General features: G+C 56.9%; 1 protein-coding gene across 1 annotated transcript in view; it reads left to right on the top strand.

Moving 5' to 3' along the window:
• The window catches only part of EMH_0096780 (uncharacterized protein), a gene marked incomplete at both ends in the record, with an annotated part of 967 nt that extends 856 nt beyond the window's left edge, over positions 1–111 (top strand). Inside the window, one exon of the mRNA XM_013502447.1 lies at positions 3–111. Coding sequence (XP_013357901.1) covers positions 3–111 — 109 coding nt within the window. The remainder of the gene's footprint in view (positions 1–2) is intronic.
• Positions 112–355: the final 244 nt, after the last annotated feature.

The raw sequence follows: 355 nt of genomic DNA, 5'->3' as shown, positions 1-355 counted from the left end.
GCAGCAGCAACAACTGCAGCAGCAACAGCTGCAGCAGCAACAGCTGCAGCAGCAACAGCTGCAGCAGCAAACGCTGCAGCAGCAACAGCTTACTGTAGTGGATATGAGTGAAGACAATGGCCTCAGGGGCTTACTGAGAGACTGTCTCCGCTGGTAGGCAAGGCTGCTGCAGCCGCTGCTGCTGCTGCAGCTGCTGCTGCAGCAGCAGCAGCAGCAGCAGCAGCAGCAGCAGAGTGCTGCTACTATGTTGCCTAGTTATTTTATCTGCTGCTGCTGTGGTAGAGAACACAAACTGCACGGCAGTGGGCCTTCACTGTGCGTAAGCCTGAAGGCCAGCAGCAAACGGCTTCACCCT

Source organism: Eimeria mitis, genomic scaffold (genome assembly GCF_000499745.2).
Source record: "Eimeria mitis Houghton genomic scaffold, Emh_scaff9233, whole genome shotgun sequence".
Taxonomy (NCBI): domain Eukaryota; phylum Apicomplexa; class Conoidasida; order Eucoccidiorida; family Eimeriidae; genus Eimeria; species Eimeria mitis.
The sequence above is the reverse complement of the archived record's forward strand: the minus strand, read 5'-3'. Positions and strand labels throughout refer to the sequence as shown.